Source organism: Rhinopithecus roxellana, chromosome 11 (genome assembly GCF_007565055.1).
Source record: "Rhinopithecus roxellana isolate Shanxi Qingling chromosome 11, ASM756505v1, whole genome shotgun sequence".
Classification (NCBI taxonomy): Eukaryota; Metazoa; Chordata; class Mammalia; order Primates; family Cercopithecidae; genus Rhinopithecus; species Rhinopithecus roxellana.
The window spans coordinates 37511024-37531389 of NC_044559.1; the positions used below are offsets into that span (position 1 = coordinate 37511024).

Below are 20366 nucleotides of genomic sequence, written 5' to 3' on the forward strand. Positions count from 1 at the left end.
CACACACACACACACACACACACACACAAATCCTATGACAAGCTAAGTGTGCTGAGCACATACCCCAGAGCTGTGACACAGACATTCCTTCTTTGCTCATGCCACATTCCCAGAAGGGTCAACGCTGGTGCTGTTCTGCATCCTCCCCACTCCAGGATCCAGCCACTATATCACAGCAAAGGTATTTTGCTAAAATGTAACTCTGATCATAGATCTCCCCTGCTTGCAAGCTTGCAACAGCTTCCCATTGATGACCACGTCATGTCCAAACTGTTTGACATGGCTCAGCTGACATCTGGCTCCTGCTAGCAATACTGCCTTCATCTTCCAACAAATCCTAGAAATGTACACACTTGCCTTAGCAAACTAGTTACAGTTTCCCAAATGTGCTGCTCTTTCATCTGCAGGCCATGTACTTCTCTGTCCTCCCCTGGGTTGCTGGCCACCTTACCTTTGCCCTGGCCAATTCTTCTGGTCCCTCAGATCTCTACTAGCATTTCTTTTTCTGTTTTCTTTTCTTTTCTTTTCTTTTCTTTTTTTTTTTTTTTGAGATGTAGTCTTGCTCTGTCACCCAGGCTAGAGTGCAGTGGCATAATCTCGGCTCATTGCAACCTCCATCTCCCGGATTCAAGCGATTCTCCTGCCTCAGCTTCCCAAGTAGCTAGGCTTATAGGTGTGTGCCACTGTGCCTAGCTAATTTTTGTACTTTTAGTAGAGATGGGGTTTTACCATCTTGGCCAGGCTGGTGTCGAACTCCTGACCTCGTGATCCACCCGCCTCAGCCTCCAAAGGTGCTGGGATTACAGGTGTGAGCCACTGTACCAGGCCGTGTTTCTTATCTCTTGCAGAAGCACGTCCTAGTTTCCCAAGACTGGGTTATATGCGGCTTCTCTGTGCTTAGATAACACTTATGATCACCACTGCCTCTGCACGGAGGACACTGATTGAGGTGGCTTTCCCACCAAATGGAAAATCCCTTGAGGACAAAGCAAGGTCTTATTCCTCATATCTGAATGCTGAACTTAGTTCCTGGCACATACCAGTTGCTTGACAAATAATTGTCAAATACAGAAATGATTGTATATGTGAAAGATCATAATGTTTTAAAGACTTCCAGCTATCTTGTCCTTATTTTATGAAACATTTGAACATGACACAATGGGATGAGAGTCTGGACACCTGGCCTGTTAGTCCAGTTCGCCTCTAACATATGATGACCTTGTCCAGTCCCTTCACTTCCCTGGGCTTACAGCTTTTCATTTGTATTACTATTAATGAAAAGTAGAACAAAGTGAGCCATAGCTCAGGACAAAGATTCTGCTATTTTAATCGTGTTGCTTTGTAGATTCATCTTTACATATTGAAGAGTGGGGTTTTTTAAATTTTATTTAATTTTTTGCCTACAGATGTTGCTTTTCAGGAACGTTTGTAATCCATAACCTTATTGTATATATGGTACTCCATATACAGACCCTAGAATAGCCACTGTGATTTTTTTTAGTTTGTTAGCTGTTTTGGCATTGTCTCAACATAGCATTACTTATCTGTAGAAACTTGACATTGCAATATATAGAGACCCTAGATTTATAGATTTAGATTATGTATCTGTACGTTTTGCTGAGTGATCTTTGATTGATAGAAATAATGTAGGAAAGGGCACAGGTTTCCAAAGTGACAACAATATTAATGTGCACTTCCACACAACATGTCTTGGTTGTGCTTTCTCTAGGGTTGGACCCAGCTGGGCCATTTTTCCACAACACTCCAAAGGAAGTCAGGCTAGACTCCTCGGATGCCAACTTTGTTGATGTTATTCATACAAATGCAGCTCGCATCCTCTTTGAGCTTGGTAGGTTTTTAACAGAATCAGAAACTTCATTGAAGCGTAGAGAAGATTTGTAGAGGCATTTACCCCATTTTGATTTATTTCAGGTGTTGGAACCATTGATGCTTGTGGTCATCTTGACTTTTACCCAAATGGAGGGAAGCACATGCCAGGATGTGAAGACTTAATTACACCTTTACTGAAATTTAATTTCAATACTTTCAAAAAAGGTAGTTTCTAAACGATGAATGCTGCTGATATATATTCACTGAGCTCTCTCCTTAGATGGGATCCACATACTTTTATGCATAATATACATATAAAATGTGTTTTCTCCCAAAACACAGTTGCATATAAAAAGCTCTCCCACCAGTTGTAAGAACCGCAAGATCGGGCACTGTGTCTTAGTTAACTTTGTATCCCTGGTGCCTTATCAATGTCTAGCATATTACAGTCACTCAATATAAACAAGGAAGGTGTGTTATTCACTCAGCAAATATGTATTGAGTGTTTGCTATGTGCTAGGCATTATTCTAGGAACAGCAAATATGGAAATGAATACAAAAGACAAAGGTCTCTCCCTGATGGAGTTAATTTTCTAACTTGTTAGGAAACCAATAGATAGTATAAGAGCTAAGGAGACAAAATAAAGCATGGAAAAGGAATATGATGTGTTGGTGACAGAGAAGATAAAGTAGAGGAAGAAAATTGTTGATAGGATGGTAAGGGAGTCCTTACTGAAGAGATGACCTAAAGGAGTAAGCCTTATAGACACCAGGGGAAGAGGCATTCCAGGCCAACAGGGGGAAGCAAGTGTAAGGGCTGAAAACAGGAATCAGCCTGGCAAGTTCATGACAGTGAGGAGCCTGTTGTGGCTGAAACTAGGTAAAAGGAGAGAAGCAGTGCATAAGGTTAGTGAGGGAACCAGGCAGAGGGCAATAACACAGGAGTTTGTGGATGGTAGAAAAGACTTCAGCTTTCACTCAAATGAGATAGGAGCCATGAGTGGGTTTCGAGCAGAGAAGCGACGTGGTTTTAGTTACTTGTAAAATAATCACTCTGGATGCTGTAATCACAAATTAAACAAGTAGTATTTAACTTTTTATAGTAGTTTCCAATAATAATAATTGTAATATCTATACGGCATTAAGTTATAAAGCACCAAAAGGTTATTATTTGGGAAATTTATTCTTCCCTGTCTCTACATTTCATCATATAAGTAATGAAATATACTATCCATAATATGCAATAATACATAATAATATATATGTATGATGATAGGATAATGGATACTTGGATGATTCTAAATATCTCACAGCCCAATCCTATGTAGTCAAGGTATCAAGGGCTTGAAATTACTTGCTTTTTTCATGTGGCTGTTGTGCAGGAAAGATACACAGATCATAGTATTGAGTGTAACTCAGGTATCTACCTCACTAGAAATAAATTACAAAGGTTTAATATTTGCTCTGAAAGAGTAAATGTCATCAGAAGTATATATTTGTAATGACTACATTTTAAAAACCCACACAACTGTCTAATCTACAGGTGCAACAAATAAGAAATAAAGCCAATGTCACCTAGTTCAGATAAGCAAAATTCATACAAAAAAGGCATATTATTAAATTGATTTTCCTCATTATTTTCTATATGATGACTATGAATCCTTTCTATTAGGACAAAATATAGATCAGAAGACTTCATTACATAATTAATTGTTATACACAGATCATATGAAATTCTATAAAAGATTAATTCAACTAAAATATACATTTATCATAAGCTATCATTTTGAGACATTTTAAGATTTCCTATAACTTTATTGGATTAAAAGAACATTTATCATTCACGTTAAACCTTTGGATGAGTTTTAAGACTTCAAGGTGTTCTATTTTACTTAAATTTATTACTAAGAAATCATTACTTTTAAAATTAATAGTTTGCTATATTCTAACGAACCGTCTTGTCTAAATCACAATTAATTGTGAATATAAATCTATAGATATACAGAGACCTAATGTAAAAGAAGTCTTTGTTTAATAAAAATGGATGATGCCAATTATTAATTTGTGCTGATGATATTACATTATTTCTGAAACTATGCTGTCTCAGTTCTCTATTGTATAACAAACCACAGTGAACAATTACAAGAAAAATTATGTTATTGCCAGCATTCTGAAGGTCAGAATTCAGGCAGAGTTCTACTGAGACTCTGCTTTGTGTGGTGTTGGCTGGAGTAACTCAGGTGACTGCATCCAGTTGGGGGGCTGAGCTGAGCTAAGCTGGATGAGGAGGTCTGAGATCACCCTCCATGTCGGGAACCCTGGGACTTGTTCTCCTCTGTTAGGTGGTCTGTCATCCTTCAGGACCTCTCTTCCCAGCCAGGTAGCCTGGATTTCATAATATTGCAACTGGGTTCCAAGACAGTAAGAGTGGATGCCGGAAGGTCTTTTAAAGCCTTAGAATTTAACCAGTGTGAGTTTCTCCACAGAACTGATCTTGGTTCTTAGCTACTGGGCAAAGCAAGTCACAAGATCAGCCTGTAATGGGGCAGGGGTATGAAAACATGGCCTCCATGTTGAGAGAAGGAATGGTTACATAATACTGCAAATGGGTGAGGACCTAGGAAGGAGTCATTTGTTGGAAGCAATTATTACATAATAATTACACTGCATATGCTAAAACCAAAATCTAGTTTCTCAAAGATTGGCTAAGCTGTGTAGGTCATTGAAAGAATAGTCCATGCCATTCAGTAAAAATAGTGTTATATAAAATAAAAGAAAGCATAAATGGCTGGGCACAGTGGCTTACACCTGTAATCCCAGCACTTTAAGAGGCTGAGCCAGAAGGATCGCTTGAGACTTGAGGCCAGGAGTTCAAGACCAGCCCGGGCACAACAAGGTAGTGAGGCCTCATCTCTAAAATAAAAAAGAAGAAGAAGAAAGAAAAGAAAGAAGAAATGACTACAATGTTATGAAAATTTTGGAATATGCAGATGTATTTAGATCTTATTATTATTCTAATAATCCCAACTATTGATGGCAATAATGTCATACTTGATAATGGCAAAACTAATTCATCTTTAGCATTCTTTATAAAACCCCCTACCTGTTACACCTTTAACTCAGCACTGGTTAACAGTGCTGAATATTTTGTGGTTGAATAGGAGGGAGTTTAGTTATTCTTGCAGAAACAGAGAGGCAGACTCTTAATTGGTCTACAGTGGAGATACTATATGCACAGGGATACTGTGTCAGAGATCCTAGTGATACAGGATTTTTTCCGTGCTGCTTCACCAGCCAGAGACCTCCACAGCCTGCAGTGCCTCTGCTTGAGTTTCACTTTCACCTCCTGGGCTCACCACTGGACTTGTCTCACCCACTTGGCCTGGCAGCCTGTGCTTAGCTCACTCTGCTGACCTGGATCTCACACCTGCCAAGGGTGAGCCAGGCATGCCCGCTGCTGTGGTAGGGTGGGTGGCTTTAGGCCAGTACAGGCACTGGTTCCACATGAGGCTGTGACTGGACCAGGCATACTGCAAGCAGCTTCCACCTTGGACGCCAGCTTCTGAATGAGGGAAATGTGGTGGTGCCCAAAAAACTCAGAGATGCCAGGAACCACGGAGCCCCAAAGGGGATGTTACATACAGCATGTTACCAAGGCTTAGGGAGCCTTGAGGTTTGAGCCCCTAGGAAACTTTACGGCTCATTTGTGTTACAGCTCATTTGTTCCCACCCTCTGCATAGTTCAGCAAACAGGGATGTGTCCCAGATTGTTTGATCCCATTGCCATACTCCAGCCCACAGCTCTTGGGCTGTCCCAGCCCCACCACTGCTTCCTGATGCATGGGGTGGGAGGGCTACAGTGTTTCAGCACCTCCTTTGGCACCTGCCATTTGGTGGGTCTCAGGTTCTTGTCCCACGTCCAGGAAGAATGAGGTTACACAGACAAATGAAGAGTGAGCAAGGCAGAGAAGAGTTTTATCGAGTGACAAAACAGCTCTTGGCTGAGAGGGGAACCCAAAGTGGGTAGCCCCTACCTGAAGGCAGGTAGTTTCCACCCAAAGGCAGGTAGTCCCCAAAGTGTGGCTTAGTCTGGGTTTTTTAAAGACTCAGAATGAGAGAGGTGTGGGCTGTAGGTAGCCTTGGAAAAAGCAACATTTAATTGGTTAAAAATCCTTGTTCAGGAAGAACCAAAAACATTGTTCAGGAAAGACCAGGCAAACAGGAATAGAAGTTCTCACTCTGGTCAGGGACTTTACCCAGAACTGGCAGCTTGGTTTTCAGGCTTCACATTGTTTTTGGCTTGAAGGGTGGGTTTCACTGGTATACACTCCTATCTGCCTAAGAAATTGCCTGCCTCCTGCCACTGTCGCTAGGAAGTGACTCAGTATATTAGTGTCAAAGCACAAAGTCATCACATTTGCTTTTGTTTATTTCCACTTCTTGAATGTGCCTTTTGAGTCACATAATTCTTTGGTACAAATAAAATTATATGTAACTTTGATAAATGTTGTACAATATCCAAGCCTAGACAAAAGGTCTGGCCCTCGCAACTCAAGAGACTGCCACTTACAGTTACTCTTTCTAAGAAATAGTTTATGCTACCAGTTATCAGTTAATTGCTGTCAGTTAATTGGGAATTGTTTTCACAGAAATGGCTTCCTTCTTTGACTGTAACCATGCCCGAAGTCATCAATTTTATGCTGAAAGCATTCTTAATCCTGATGCATTTATTGCTTATCCTTGTAGATCCTACACATCTTTTAAAGCAGTAAGTAAATCATCTTACTTGGAATTTAATTATAAAGTAATTTTTTGAAACACAATCGTCCAGCTAAACATTAGGGTTTTGAGTAGGTAGCAAAAAAAATGCACCTGCCATTTTGGGAAATAATGGATTGTTTCTGTGCTGAGTACTGAACAGTAGCTGGGATTGCTAGAGGGTTTAAATAACTCAACCAACTGTTTATATTCTGGTTTTTTCAGCTCTTTTGAAGATTATATACAATTTTGCTTTTTTGGCCATTTGTTATGCAGTAATTAGGTGCTACTGTGTAACAGGCATAAGTCTAGGGCAAAAATATTTCTGCATATATATTTTAAATGTCATCTTCAAAGATGCCTTAAGAAGGCTGAACCAATCAATAGCTACAACCAAACATATTACTATTTACTTGGAATATGAACATTATTTTATTAAAATGTAATTATTTATACAGAGCAGAACTAAGGCATAGATAGCTCAGAGGAGTTCCACAGAGATCAATATGTGACAAACTACCAAATCTGATTTTACTTGAGTAAAAGAAAGAAAATCTATTTTGTAGTGGGAAGTGGAAAAGATCTTCATTCTTTTGCTTTAGAGACCTAATCCCCTGTTTTATCACAGTAGAAAATGTGGGCTGTTCAGCCGAAGTTTATGGTAAGTAATAGTACTTTGCGAATAAGCACTGTGTTGTGACATGAAGAAGCATTTCCCTCTTGCTACAGAACTTGGCAGATGGATGAGTTTAGGCCATCCTCTCAGTTTCCTGCCATTCTCAGAAAGCTTGACAGCCAAACATTAACATTTCCCACATATCCTCCTTCTCCTCTCTTCTTCCTGCCGTGGCGGCTGCTCTGAGCACCCAAGGGATCCTAGCATTTACTTCTAGTGGAAGCAAGCCCTTGGAGTCATTGTATATTTGGAGATAAGAGTTAATCTGCCAAATTGGAGAATACTTAGAAGCTAGCTAATGCCACATGGATGCTACATGTGGTTACAAACTATTAGAATGAATCAATTTCCTCGACGTATTTTATTGCACTGTACCCAAAGAGTCATACAATCAAAGTAAGTCAGAGCCAGCAGTGGCATGCACCTGTAGTCCCAGCTACTTGGGAGGCTAAGGCAGGAGATCTCTTAAGCCCAGACATTCAAGGCTACAGTGTGCTATGATCATGCCTCTGAATAACAACTGCATTCCAGCCTAGGTGACAAATTGAGACTCCATCTCAAAAAGTAAGTAAATAAATAAATAGGATGTTACTGTAGTCCTAGCCTAAATGTCCATGGTTTATTAAATTAAAAGTTCAAAGCCTAAAAGAGCAAATATTCAAGCACTGCTACCCATTTTTTTTTTTTTTTTTTTTTTTTTTTTTTTTGATGGAGTCTTGCTCTGTCACCCAGGATGGAGTGCAGTAGCGTGATCTCGGCTCACTGCAAGCTCCGCCTCCTGGGTTCACACCATTCTTCTGCCTCAGCCTCCTGAGTAGCTGGGACTACAGACACGCACCACCACACCCGGCTAATTTTTTTTTTTTTTTTTTTTTTGGTATTTTTTAGTAGAGACGGGGTTTCAGTGTGGTCTCGATCTCCTGACCTCGTGATCTGCCAGCCTCAGCCTCCCAAAGTGCTGGGATTACAGGCATGAGCCACTGCGCCCGGCTGCTACCCATGTTTTTTAAATGTTCATATTTCATTCCTCTTCCTTTAGATTTTTAAAACATACAAATAAAATTAAAGAAGCCAAGGGCCTTATATTCCCTTCATTCTTGCCCCTAAGGCAGAGTTGAATTTGATATATATCAAATAAATGCTATCATGTGATAAGTACGTTTCTGGATTTGCTGTTTTCATTAAATATCATAAATATAAAATTTGAAATCTACATTGATGTACATAGATCTAATGTATTTATTTTATGGGAATCAGTCGTAATTTATTGATTCATTCCCCTACTAATGTGAGTTTTGATTGTTTCCAGTTTTTGCTATTAAAAGCAATGTCTACCAACTCTGCCATCTTTGTATGTCTCCTTATGTGCTTGAGTGGCATTCCTTCATGGCATACAACAGAAGTGAAATTATCAAAGCATACATACATTTCCTTCTTTATTAGACGTTACCAAATCACTGTTTAAAATGTCTATTGATTGCTAAAGAAAAATACAAATGAAGGCCACAATTTAGATATAACCCAAGACCACCCACAACCAAATAGCCAAAACCAAGTCATGCTGATTTCCCAGAAACACCAGCTCTAATCATAAATGAAACAAAAAAAGTGAGCTTTACCTGCTTGTCAGCATGATTCAGGGAAATGAAACCAATCAGCTATAGACAAATCAACATAAATATCTCTACTTGCCCTAGAGAAGAATGTTAATGTATAATAGCCAATTGCAAAAAAAGGTCAAAATACTTCTGTCTTTATAAACTATCCTGTGACTGCTGTAAGCGGGGGCTTCTTACCATTTTCAGTTTGAAGCCTCCCAGCTCAAGGACTGTTCTTTTGTGTGCACAGCAAACTTTTAAAAATTTAAAAATTTGATCTGATTATATTTTTGACGTTTTAAAAATTATATTACAGACTGGGAATGCAGTGAAGAATAATACAGCTTTCCAGCAAAAGCGAAGGAGAATTTCCCTATTACACGTATTCAGTGTTGCCAATTGCTTTAATGTTTGCAAATCTGTTGACTATGAAATTATACCTTGTTTTAATTAACACATTCCTGACAACTAGTAAGATTGAGCATCTTTTTTACCTAGTTACTGACTATTTGAGTTTCCTTTTCTGTGGATTGTCTTCATATCATCTACCCATTTTTCTAACAGGGAGTTTCTCTTTTTCCCTCAGTTGCTTTTGTTTTATTTTTGAAAACAGACATGGTGGCCTGTTAGGCACTTTTAAAATGTGTATCTTCTATTTAGATACTTGAGATGTATTATTATTTAATAATATATCACGCATTTTATTGAAGGGCAACATTTCTAATTATGTAAGTAATCACCTTTCATTTTCTGTCATCAGGGAAATTGCTTCTTTTGTCCCAAAGAAGGTTGCCCAACAATGGGTCATTTTGCTGATAGATTTCACCTCAAAAATATGAAGACTAATGGATTATATTATTTTTTAAACACAGGGTCTCTTTCCCCATTTGCCCGTAAGTATTATAGCTAAGTTTTATTGTAATGCTTTAAGGTACTTATCTTTAAAAATTCAACAGTTTTTATTGAGTGTCTACTACATAATTGGGCATTGGGCCAGACTGGGAATTCAGTGAAGAACAACACAGTGAGGTCTTTAACTGAATTTAGGCTAATGGGAAAGACAGCAAGTAAAATCTCAGTTCCAATCCTGAGTAATAAACTTTCTCTTAGGAAACATTCAAGATATGTGCAGAGCATAAAGGTCAGGGAGCCTTTCTAAGCTGACTCCCGTAGGATGAGTAAGAGGGAGAAGGAAAGTAGGAGTATTCTAGGCAGTAAGTACCACATCTGTAAATGCCTGGAAGTAAGAGAGAGCAGAAACTGAAAGAAGCCCCTGCCAGGATTGTAGAGACTGGGAGGACAGTGATAGGAGATGAAGTGGGAGAGACAAATTGGTACAGATAATGAGGGATGGGCCTTGTGTCCCAAGTGGAAAGGTTGGGCTTTGTCTGTGGGTGAATGAAAAGCCATTGAAGGGTATTAAGAATTACCAGATTATTTTTATTTTTAGAAAAATCACTTTAGTTTCTGCATGGATTAGAAGGCCACAGGATGGAAGCAGGGTGCCTGTTAGATAATTATTGCCACAATTCAGGCAAAAAAAAAAAAAAAGAAGAAGAAGAAGAAGTAGAGAGGTTGCAAAGATAGAAGGTAGAAGCAAAATGGATCTAGGTGAATGGATTTAAAAATGCAGAAAAGCAAGGAGTCAAGGACAGTTCTGGCTGTGGATGATGTGTCATTCTCTGAGCTTGACGACACTGGAAGAAAGGCTAGTTTGGAGCAAGATGATGGGCTAGTTTCTCACATGTTACTGTGGAGCTGCCTTTACTGTTTGAGAGTATGTGTGGCCCATGAGGCAGGTAGAGATAGGGATCTCAGCCTCTGGAAATGGATGTGTTCTACAGAGATTTGGGAGTCACTCAGCCTGTAGTCAGTGTGGTAAAAGTGGATGATGTCCTTACCCAAGAAGAATGTGCCACATGAGAAGGAAAGAGAGAAAGAGGCCCCTGCAAAGGAGACTGAAGAATGGGCAGAAAGAAGGAAGACCAGTGAAGGTTATCGTAAAAAGAACCAAAGAAAGAAAGATGAGGAGGAAGAGAGGAGACATACGCCACAGCAAATTGTTTTTTTTTTTTTTTTTTTTTTTTTTTTGAGACGGAATCTCCCTCTGTTGCCCAGGCTGGAGTGCAGTGGTGCGATCTCAGTTCACTGCAAGCTCCGCCTCTCTGGTTCACACCATTCTCCTGCCTCAGCCTCCCGAGTAGCTGGGACTACAGGCGCAGGACGCCAAGCGTGGCTAATTTGTTGTATTTTTAGTAGAGACGGGGTTTCACCATGTTAGCCAGGATGGTCTCGATCTCCTGACCTCGTGATCTGCCCGTCTCGGCCTCCCAAAGTGCTGGGATTACAGGTGTGAGCCCCCGCTCCTGGCCCACACCAAGTATTTTTATGACTTCTAAGAATGGAAGTCCTGTGTCTTCTTTTGTCTATTTCCTTTGTATTGTGGTCAAATGAGACAGGGCCCCACAGAGGCTCATTGGATGAAGAAGAAACAATACAACCCTTACTGAGCTTGGCTAGGGTGGTTTCAGTGGCGAGATAGCAGGGGGACCCAGATTCCAGTAGAAAGATAGCAGGGGGACCCAGATTCCAGTAGAAAGATAGCAGGGGGACCCAGATTCCAGTAGAAAGATAGCAGGGGGACCCAGATTCCAGTAGAAAGATAGCAGGGGGACCCAGATTCCAGTAGAATAGACTGAGAAGAGAAAGAAAATTCTTTGACAATGATTAACTCAGGAATTAAAATTCCTCTCTGGTAGGTTTCTTTCCCTTTTCAATTCTTTTTCAAATAATCATATGAAGAATTGCATTGTTTTAGTTTGTTATTAAGCATACAGTAATTTAAGAATTCAATAAAAAAGATCTCTTTAGCTCTAGATGTAAAAATTTACATTTGACCATTTACAAGGGAATGATCCTACTGACAGATATTATATTGATCTGTATCTATGTGTACTGGGCATTCTTAGTACATATCCCTGCAGGAGAAGAAGAATGACTCGCTTTGCCTCTAAATGATTATAAAAGCACACATCTTCTTGCCCAATAGGTTTCCTAGATTTTTCTGGATTAATTGTCACACTACGGCAAATAAAAACTTGGCTTAGAAAGTATACATGCTATATATATGCCACACAATACAACGGAAATAGACAAAAGAAGACACAGGACTTCCATTTTTAAAAGTGATAAAAATATCTGGAAAAATAAAGAATGTTCTTTTAAAAATATTATTAAACTATTTTTTCTGGAAAATTAAAATGTGGCCCATAATGTGTATTTTTAAATGTAGTTTTTCACCAAATTCACTGAAACTAAAGTTGTATTTTTGCATGAATATGTGCAGCACTGTTCAAATACAACTCTGAAAATTGTATTTCCGTGAAAGGATCCAGGATGTCATACTTCCCATGTGTTTTTAACCCTTTCTCTCTCTTTCTTTCTTGTTTCCTTATATCTAGGTTGGAGGCACAGATTGTCCGTTAAACTCAGAGGAAGCAAAGTCACTCAAGGGACTGTCTTTCTTCGTGTAGGTGGGACAATTGGGAAAACTGGGGAGTTTGCCATTGCCAGGTAGGCACAGTGAGAAACTGACTGCTTTGCACCGTACTGGGGGCTCAGTAACACTCAGTGAGACTGGCTCAGTAAGCTGTTCAGTCTTCTCTTTTCCTATAATTCCACAGGCTATCATGTTATCTTTGATTCTTCTTTTTACTTCACGTTTTCCAAATATAAAGTAGAAATCATAATATGTATTTTCTCTACAGTTCCAACTAGAAACAGAAAATGTTAGAAAATGATAACATGAAAATACAGATCCAGATAATAGAGCAAGTAGAAAAAAGCTGACAGTATTCAAGGTATATTTTTAATCCCATTCACTTAATATTATACAAATATAAGCATATATTTTTATTTGTGTAAGTAACAAATGAGACATTTATATAAATTGCTAAATTTCTAATAAGCTGTCTAAGCATTACCCACAGATACAGGACATGTGTTAGAACAGTCAGAGGTTAAAAATAATCCAGTTCAGGCCGGGCGCGGTGGCTCAAGCCTGTAATCCCAGTACTTTGGGAGGCCGAGACGGGCGGATCACGAGCTCAGGAGATAGAGACCATCCTGGCTAACACGGTGAAACCCTGTCTCTACTAAAAAAAAAATACAAACAATTAGCCGGGCGAGATGGCGGGCGCCTGTAGTCCCAGCTACTCGGGAGGCTGAGGTGAGAGAATGGCGTAAACCCGGGAGGCGGAGCTTGCAGTGAGCTGAGATCCGGCCACTGCACTCCAGCCTGGGCCACAGAGCGAGACTCCGTCTCAAAAATAATAATAATAATAATAATAATAATAATAATAATAATCCAGTTCAGATGTTCCTTTTGTATCTTTTGCTAAAGCCTCCTTTTATCTTGAAATTTTCTTAATCTTTTATTTACTCAGCCTTAGCATTTTTGTATTATGTTCATGTCCATTATTTTATTCTGTAATTTATGTCAGAATTAACATTGTACATACTAATTAGATGCAACCTGTTTTGCAAACAGATGAATGGATTAGGTGTTTTATCTCTGTGATTTCCATCATCCTCAAACACTGGGCACAGGCACGAACAACAGAGATTTTTTGGTTATTTTGTCAGTTGAGAGATGCATCAGTTTTATCACTGGCAGAGTTTCTGCACGTCATCTTGCCTTGGTCCAACTGTCTGTAAATATAAGTTCAGTGAGTGATGATCTGGATCCTGGTTGGTGCACAGGCTCCAGCCCACCCTTCTTCTAGCCATGTCTCCCACCATTTGGCTTTGTTCCACCTTCAGTTCAGTGAGGCTACACTGTTTGCACTACTCAACACTGAATAGATCCCACCCTTATTACCTTTCTTCAGGACTTTACCCATGCTGTTCCTTTGTTGCAGATACTTTTTCCTGTCTGCTATTTTGTTTCTGCCTGTTCTTCATGGCTCCATCAAGCCTCCCTCTGAGTGCAGTTCAGCACAATCATGTCCCTGTGGTTTTGAGGCTCACAGGACGCTGGATAAAAGCTGTGTGATTTGTGCCCTGCACAGAGGCACCTAACCTGGGGCAGCTGGCGATGAATATGCAGTTTCTGCCTCTTTTAAGATTTGTAAGAGCGTTTCCACATCTCTGTTCCTTTGATAACGGCCGAAGAAGCTGTTTGTAATGCTGTTGCATAGTTACCCAATCCTCTTTTAAGAATAAGTAAGCATTGAAGGTTCACAGCAGATTTCTCATCTTGAAATGAAGTCAGCTAGCTAAATTTGTATGCTGGTCTAGTTCTATTCTTCAGACAAGTTTTATAAGTCCAGCTTCTCCATGCTCATGGATAGGAAAAATCAATATCATTAAAATGACAATATCAATAACATGAAAAGACAGATCTAGATAATCGAGCAAGTGGAAAAAAATTGATAGCATGTAAGGTATATTTTTAATCCCATCCATTTAATACTATACAAATATGAGCATATATTTTTATTTGTGCAGCTCACAAATAAATAAGACCATTATATAAATTGCTAATTTCTTTTTCTTTTTTTTGAGATGGAATCTCGCTCTGTCACCCAGGGTGGAGTGTAGTGGTGTGATCTCGCTTCATTGCAACCTCCCCTTCCCGGGTTCAAGTGATTATCCTGCCTCAGCCTTCTGAGTAACTGGGATTACGGGTGCCCACCACTATGCCTGGCTAATTTTTGTATTTTTAGTAGAGACAGGGTTCACTATATTTGCCAGGCTGATCTCAAACTCCTAGCCTCAACTGATCCACCCATCTCAGCCTCCCAAGATACTGGCATTACAGGCCTGAGCCCACTGTGCCTGGCCAAATTGCTAAATTTCTAATAGGCTATCTACTGTCCAAAGCAATTTACAGATTCGTTGCTATCTATATTAAACTACCATTGAGTTTATTCACAGAACTAAATAAAACTATTTTAAAATTCATATGGAACCAAAAAAAAAAAAAAAAAGAGCCCAAATAGCCAAGACAATCCTAAGCAAAAAGAACAAAGCTACAGGCATCATGCTACCCAACTTCAAACTACACTACAGGGCTACAGTAACCAAAACAGCATGGTACTGCTACAAAAACAGACACATAGATCAATGGAATAGAATAGAGAATCCAGAAATAAGGCCACATACCTATAGCTATCTGATCTTTGACAAATCTGTCAAAAATAAGCAATGGAGAAAGAATCCCCTACTCAATAAATGGTGCTAGGATACCTGGTTAGCCATAAGCTGAAGACTGAAACTGGACCTCTTGCTTACACCATATATTACAAGAATTAACTCAAGATAGATTAAAGACTTAAATGTAAAACCCAGAACTATAAAAACCCTGGAAGACAACTTAGGTAATACCACTCAGGACATAGGCCCAGGCAAAGATTTCATGATGAAGATGGCAAAAGCAATTGCAACAAAAGCAAAAATTAACAAACGAGATCTAACTAAACTAAAGAGCTTCTGCACAGCAAAAGAAACTATCAACAGAGTGAACAGACAACCTACAGAATGGGAGAAAACTTTGGCAACCTATTCATCTGACAAATGTCTAATATCCCACATCTATAAGGAACTTAAATAAATTTACAAGGCAAAAACAAACAACTACATTACCAAGTGGGCAAAGGACATCAACAGACACTTTTCAAAAGAAGACATACACATGGCCATCAAGCATATGAATACAAGCCCAACATCACTGATCATTAGAGAAATGCAAATCAAAATTATAATAAGATACCATCTCACACCAGTCAGAATGGCTATTATTAAAAGTCAAAAAATAACATACTGAGGTTTTGGAGAAAAAGGAACACTTATACACTGCTGGTTGGAATGTAAATTTGTTCAACCATTGTGGAAGGCCTCAAGGACCTAAAGACAGAAATATCATTTGACCCAGAAATCACATTACTGATTATATACCCAAAGGAATAGAAATTGTTCTATTGTAAAGACACATGCATGCCTATGTTAATGCAGCACTATTCATAATTGCAAAGACATGGAATCAACCCATATGTCCATCAATGACAGACTAGATAAAGAAAATGTGGTACCTATATACCATGGAATACAATGCAGCCATAAAAAAGAATGAGATCATGTCCTTCGCAGGAACATGGATGGAGCTGGAGGCCATTATCCTTAGCAAACTAATGCAGGAACAGGAAACCAAATACTGAATATTCTCACTTATAAGTGGGAGATAAATGATGAGAACACACAGACACATAGAAGGAAACAACACACACTGGGACCTATCAGAGGGTGAAGGGTGGGAGGAGGGTGAGGATCAGGAAAAATAATTAACGGGTACTAGGTTTAATATCTGGGTGATGAAGTAACCTGTACAACAGACCCCCATGACGCATGTTTACCTAGGTACCTGCACATGTACCCCTGACCTTAAGTGTTTAAAAAAAAAAAAGTCCAGCTTCATCATAGGTTATATCTTAGCTAATTGGACTTCTAATGACATAAAGGGCTGCATTGTATGGGCACTGAGTGAAGATAGTTCTTGGAATAACAGAAAGATTACCCTTAAGAATTTGGAAGAACAGTTTCCTCTGGTAATTAAATCAATTAATTCTACTAGTAATATAATAAGACAGACCCTAGAAATAGCAATATTCAGTTCGTTAATTCATTCAGCAAATATGTAGGTGCCTACACTGTGCCAGGAACTGTTCTAACTGCTGGGGATGCAGACACAGTTCCTTCTTTCACAGAGCTAATATTGCGGTTTGAGTAGACAAATGATACATTAACAGAAGAATAGTTTTAAGTTATGAAGAAATAAGGAAAGGTGATACAGTATGGGGTAACATGGGGACAAATTTAGTTATGATTGTAGCTTAATCATTTACTAACTATAGTTTAATTTATGTTGCCAACACAACAAAAAAGGGACTGTTTCATCAGAAGGAGAATATTAGCAATAGCTATAGGAAATGGGAGTCAGGAAGCTCTTCTGGAGGTAAGAGATGTTGGTTTGGGTGCCACGACCAATTTGGGTCACAGTGGAGAATTTTTGCATGATGGGGAAGAAACATGTCATTGGCTTCACTGTGGCTTGGATGGAACATACCTTGTGCCTCGAGATATAGCACCTCTCTCTGCTCTATTGCTGTGATCAACAAAATGTCTTTTGATCACTAGTTTGGTTACCCAATTCCTTTTATGTGGTTAAAGAAGGTACCAGAAAAAGGGCACGGGAGCTTTCTGGTTAATCAAAGGGAGGCATTTCCACACTGTGAATTGGTGAACAGGCTTCTGGTTCATAGATAAGTCTTGTGTAAATTTAGTCCACTATTGAGAGTTTCTTGATTTCCTGGTGTCAGTATAATCTGGTTTCTGATACTACAAAGCCAAGACCAGAACTTTCACTGTGGAGAAATCACAATAATGCCTCTCTAGGTATTCTCTAAAAATCACCTAGCCAAGCTTTCCATTTACTTCACCCTTCTTTCAAACTTCAGAACCATGCTATTCTGAGATACTGATCAATACACATGGAAAGAATAAATTTCCTACAAGCAAATGCTAGCAAATACGAGTTTCTCTTCCATAGTGCATACACAGATGTGTTTTCTTTCATTCAGTGCTGTGAACAGCCAGTGCAAACTTATGAGTCTTATTTTTGTTTACAGTGGAAAACTTGAGCCAGGCATGATTTACACGAAATTAATCGATGCAGATGTTAACAGTTGGAAACATTACAAGTGTTCAGTTCATCTGGAAAAAACATTTGTTTGAAGATTCTCAGAATAAGTTGGGAGCAGAAATGGTGATAAATACATCTGGGAAATATGGATATAAGTAAGTATTGCTTTTTCCTTTTCATTTTAGTACTTTACATTTTATAAACGATGTTTAAACCCATAGATACTTTGAAATGTGCAAGTAGTATACAAATTTATATAGACTTTGAAATTTTGCAATTAAAGAAAAGGAAAATTTAAGAAACCAATGCTTTATTTGCAGAAGTGTTTAAAAATAAGAATGACTAATTAAATCGGGGGATCTACCAATGTCTTTTTCTTCCCTGGCGTCAGGTTAAAATTCCTTTTTTTTCCTTAAAAACTTTCAGATCTACCTTCTGTAGCCAAGACATTATAGGACCTAATATTCCCCAGAACCTGAAACCATGCCAACCTCAGATACAGTCATGATGGATTTCTTTAGTAGGAGCAGTGAAGAAAAGTGTCTCCTTCCACCTGGCATCCAGACCAAATGTAACCCTTGTAAATGACTCCCAGTCATTTGCAAGGTTCTTACTCAGAGTCAAGTACAGGTTTGGTATTTTTTTTCTGTGTAGAATGTTCATCTAATTGCACCTTAAAAACACACTGAACCCTGGGACAAAAGATAATTCCTGTGGTCTCTAGGAATCTGGATGTCAGTGACAAAATAGAGCTGTTTTGGAATTTTCCTGAGTAAGAGGAGGTGATGCAAATGTACGGTGAGTGTATAAACTCACTGGAAAAAAAGTGAGCCTCTGGTTTGCTGAGTTTTTGAAGTACATTTTCAGATATAATAATCATTGTTCTAAAATTATATAAAACTATTTGTTATGTTGTTAAATCTTGCTGAGACAAATTATGACTATAGTGCATGATATATAGTAGATTATAACCTTGTGGGTTGATGTGTCTACCTAGTAATAATAAAAACTAATGAGATTGCACTAGTATTTCCAAGGTGTTCCTTGGTGTTCAGGGTATGCATAAGAGAGATTTTAGAGCTTATCTCTTATGTGTTCATCAGTTAGCAATGGGATCTGAAGTTCAACAACCCAGGGTATAGCCCCCTTCCTCCAAAAGTCCCTGCCGCAGGAGAATTACTCCTCTCTGTGGGTCTTGAAGGCTCTATGGTGAATTTGTATTTAGCCTCAAGGCAGCATTTCATTTGTAAAGCACTTGGATAACCTTTTGTTCTTGCAATAACAATATTACAATATTTAAATGTGTCCATTGTGGGTTTTTTTTTTCTTTGTGTTGCTTCAATTTCTTCCAAGTGAGTTGTCCTTAGCCAGCGAAAGGGAGAAATTTTATATTTTCATTTGCTCTGTTTTCTATCACTAGGCTCAGTGTTTAGCCTATAGGTCTGTGCTATAAATATTGTTGGAGAGAAATGATGACAGATACTCTGCAGAGGGTTTCTCGATTCTCCTTGGCGCCTCGCTGTCAGCTGAACCTTCAGAAGGACCCGTGGATGTACATAAATAAATCTGTGCTGTGGCGGAAAGCAGAGAAGCAAGTGGGAAACTCTCCCATTTTGCAAGTAAGGGATGGAAGATTACTGGGGAGAAGGAGGAACACGGGTTCAGGGACATTTGGCATGATCCGGCGGTGTGTACTGCTCTCACTGGTGGGCTGCACATATTCACACCTGGGCCAATCCAGGAGCAGAGTGGCTATGAGTAAGCTCAGTAGAAGGGACTGAGCCGTACTGAGTAATTGTGTCACAGTCCAGCATTCATTAGCAAGCTGGTGGTGAAGTCAGCACAGACCCTGGGGGAGAGAAGTCTTCCTGAGAGCAGCTGTCCCGAGCCTGCGCAGGTCCCAAGGTGGCCCAAGGATCCGGCCGTGGCATTAGGCAACATGAGTACTAGCTGCCTCCTCGCCCAAGAGGTCTCTAGGCTGACTCCTTCAAGGCTTGAAAAGGCTAATGGTAGTCAATTAACTTCCGAGAACCCTATTTTAATAAAGTATAGACTTATCGTCCTATAGTTCTTAATATCTGTCCCCTTTTTTGCATTATAAGAACGTGTGAGGATGAAAAACAGTGCATGAACTATCTAGGCAAAAGGAATTCCAAAAGTTCAAGGTGACGCCGTTATTTTCTGTGTGTGCTATTCCCTAAGGAAGCACTAAAAAAATGATTCCCTTTCCCTCTGAGTGCCCTGCATTATTGTAGCATAGCAATGATGGCCTACTACTGTTTGGGCAAGGACTGTTACTGAATTGTTCTGCTTCCTGAATGAATGCTGAAAATGCAATTACCCAATACTCCCTCCACTCTGTGACTATTAACTCACACTCATGCCTGGTATCACTCACAAATGCCCACCTCCAACTCGCCAAGCGGAATGTCCTCTTTGACCACAGCTGCTTCCGCTTCCGCTTGCTGAGTGACCATTTTTTTTTTTTTTTTTTTTTTCTGTTAGATAAAACCTTAACCTTAAATGCTTTCGGATTTCTTTTCTCTGGGCAGGCACCTGAAGTGCTGTTCGGACAGTGGTACCACAGAGAAGATGGATGTAATCAGAATGTATATGATATGATGTGTATTGTGATCTGTACTGTCCCTGAAATGCGTTTGACACCTCCTGCCCCAAACTCTTCTCCTACTTTATATAGAAAACAGATGCCATGATCAGACAGCAATCTCTACTCTTTGATCCAAACACATCAACGGCTTACATCTGCATCCATTCTATCCTTTTTCTTTCTAATAGGGAAGCTGCC

At 39.3% G+C, this 20366-nt stretch overlaps 1 protein-coding gene across 1 annotated transcript in view; it reads left to right on the forward strand.

Annotated features, from left to right (window-relative positions):
* Nucleotides 1-18861, forward strand: part of PNLIPRP3 (pancreatic lipase related protein 3) — a 49548-nt gene extending 30687 nt beyond the window's left edge. Inside the window, 8 exon segments of the mRNA XM_010388900.2 lie at nucleotides 1730-1849; nucleotides 1933-2055; nucleotides 6480-6598; nucleotides 9623-9755; nucleotides 12324-12435; nucleotides 17547-17601; nucleotides 17603-17715; nucleotides 17987-18861. Coding sequence (XP_010387202.2) covers nucleotides 1730-1849; nucleotides 1933-2055; nucleotides 6480-6598; nucleotides 9623-9755; nucleotides 12324-12435; nucleotides 17547-17601; nucleotides 17603-17715; nucleotides 17987-18068 — 857 coding nt within the window. The 3' untranslated portion in view covers nucleotides 18069-18861.
* Nucleotides 18862-20366: the final 1505 nt, after the last annotated feature.